Raw genomic sequence first — 2,200 nt, 5'->3', positions numbered from 1 at the left:
ATATATATATATACTTGTGCCTAATGCCAACGGGGTCAAGTTTATTTAAAATGTACCTCATGGCAGTTTTGTTATGTTACTGAAGGCATATATTTATTTACATGCCATTAAGCTTCTGAAGCGCGTTTGTCATATTATGCGCCACTGGACGGTGCCCCACTTCGTGCAACATTATATGGTGTTCCTTCACTTTGTTATGATTAGACTCGTTGGCGTTCTTTTACCTTCTCTCGTTTTTTTTTCTCACCCTATACTCCATTAAAGGTGGTGTTACTCCAATATAGAGGGAGGGGGGAAGTTGCCGTTTGTTTGTTTGTTGCTTTTTTCTTTCTCATTGTGTTTCCTTTTTCTTTTTTTTTTTGTCTGAAAAAAAAGAAGAAGAAACCAATACCGCTTATTCGTTTTGTGCCCTCTTGTTATTTTTATTGTTTGCCATTATTATTGTTATTACTTTCTTTTGGTGGTGTTGTGTCTCAACGTTGGAAGCAAAACGAGCAAAGCGGAAAGGCTTTGCGCATTTCAAAAATGTCCAGTCGGTGCTCCTCACGGGGAAGCAGTTGTCAAATTGTTGAGGACGTAACGGTTGTGCGCCGCCGGCGGGTTTCACTGAGTTCCACCGATTCTGAACCATTCGTTAAGCGTGTGAGAACTGAAGCGTCTCCTACTGGAGCTTCAGTTTATGAAGCCGATGATGCCGACAGCATTTCATCTGGTGATGGGCGCTGCGGTGGGAATCGCGCGTGTCCACCACCTTTTGTGGGATTAAACGACACGGCGGAGCCTCCGGAAGAGGCAGTTAATTTGTACGGTAAAAATGGGGAGCCGCTATATGAAATTCCGTTGGAGTGCATTTCGGGTGTTCATGTGGCTGTTGTAACGGCTCTTTTCCCGCACCGCCCAGGCAGTAGAGTTTCCACTTCCACTTCTACTTGTGGTGCTGCTGTCGCTGCCACTGCCAGCACTGGCGTTAAATTTCATAGTTGTCACGGTATTAGCAACACCACCGAAGGCAACATTTACCATAATAGTAGTGATAAGAACTACAGCAATAATAATAATAATAATAATATTAATAGTAATAATAATAATAATAACCGCATTACTAACAAGGATATCGAAAGCAGCGTCACTACTGTTTCTAGTGGAAATAGTAACAACAGCTGGTGCATGGTGGTTGCCGATAGCGTGCCCGGTATTTTTGTGCTGGACTGTGGCACACGTGTTTGTCTTCCCGATGGCGCGGTTGTTGGAGTTGTTACTGCGGTTATGGGTCCCGTGAATGCGTGCGTCTACGCGATTTTATGCAACGGTGACGTCTTTTCCCGCCTGCATGCGAGCGGTCGACTGGAAGCAGGTACGGGACTTCATTATGATTTGGGGGCTCAGCACATTATTTCCAATCCAGCAGAACAATGTGACACCACCCGAGGGACGGATGCGAGTTATGTAAACGATGAAGAGCTGCCGTTTAATGCAAGACCCGACTTTTCTGATGACGAGGAGGAGCGGCGGTGGAAGATGGAACGACGTGCCAAAAAGGCAGAAGGTCACTTCCCACCATCAGTGAGCGATGATGATCTTAGCGAGGATGAACGGGTTGAGGTGGATTGGGTTAAGCTTGCTGAAGTTGAAGACTATTTGCAGGGGATCCGTGACGCACCTGCCGTACACAATAACAGTTTTTGTGCTGGGAATGCGGTCGGAAATGGTTTCTGCCCCGTTTCTGTTCGTGTCGGGGTGGAGGGAAAACCACCAGAGGTGAAGCAAGTTTCCAACACCGTGCGCGTGGTGGTTCCTTCTTGGATTGCGAGGTGAGTTGTTTCCATATTCGTGTGTGCTGGGTAAAAGGTTATTTTTTATTTCCCCTCCTTACCAACGTGGTATAAATGGAATCTGGTGTGTGCGTATGTGTGTGTATGTGTGTGTTCATGGATTCATGATGTCGTGTGATCTGTGGTATGCTGCGTTGAGGAAAGGACGTAACATGCTCTCGAATTATATGATGCGCTCCATGCAAAGAGCACAGAGTGCAACGTAGCTGTGGAAGCTCACATGATGTCGGCTGTGTGTTGGTTTTGGGTTAAATTGTTGTTTCAACTTTTTGTTGTTGTGGCGAATCATTGGGGGAAATATGCCGGGAAATGACGTTACAACTCCTTCAGTTGTAGGCAAGTTATGTGTAGTGCGTTATGCAGATACT

The 2,200-nt window shown here is 45.7% G+C and overlaps 1 protein-coding gene across 1 annotated transcript; it reads left to right on the top strand.

Annotated features, from left to right (window-relative positions):
- Positions 1-525: 525 nt before the first annotated feature.
- Positions 526-1,815, top strand: TEOVI_000577600 (Gar1/Naf1 RNA binding region, putative; the record flags this gene model as incomplete). The annotated part of the gene is made up of 1 exon (XM_067227519.1): positions 526-1,815. The coding sequence occupies one exon, from the start codon at positions 526-528 to the stop codon at positions 1,813-1,815; it is 1,290 nt and encodes a 429-aa protein (XP_067083620.1).
- Positions 1,816-2,200: the final 385 nt, after the last annotated feature.

Source organism: Trypanosoma equiperdum, assembly GCF_001457755.1.
Source record: "Trypanosoma equiperdum strain OVI genome assembly, contig: ctg_993, whole genome shotgun sequence".
In the NCBI taxonomy this organism is placed as follows: Eukaryota; Euglenozoa; class Kinetoplastea; order Trypanosomatida; family Trypanosomatidae; genus Trypanosoma; species Trypanosoma equiperdum.
Note: the sequence above shows the minus strand (reverse complement) of the source record. Positions and strands in the feature narration are given on the sequence as shown.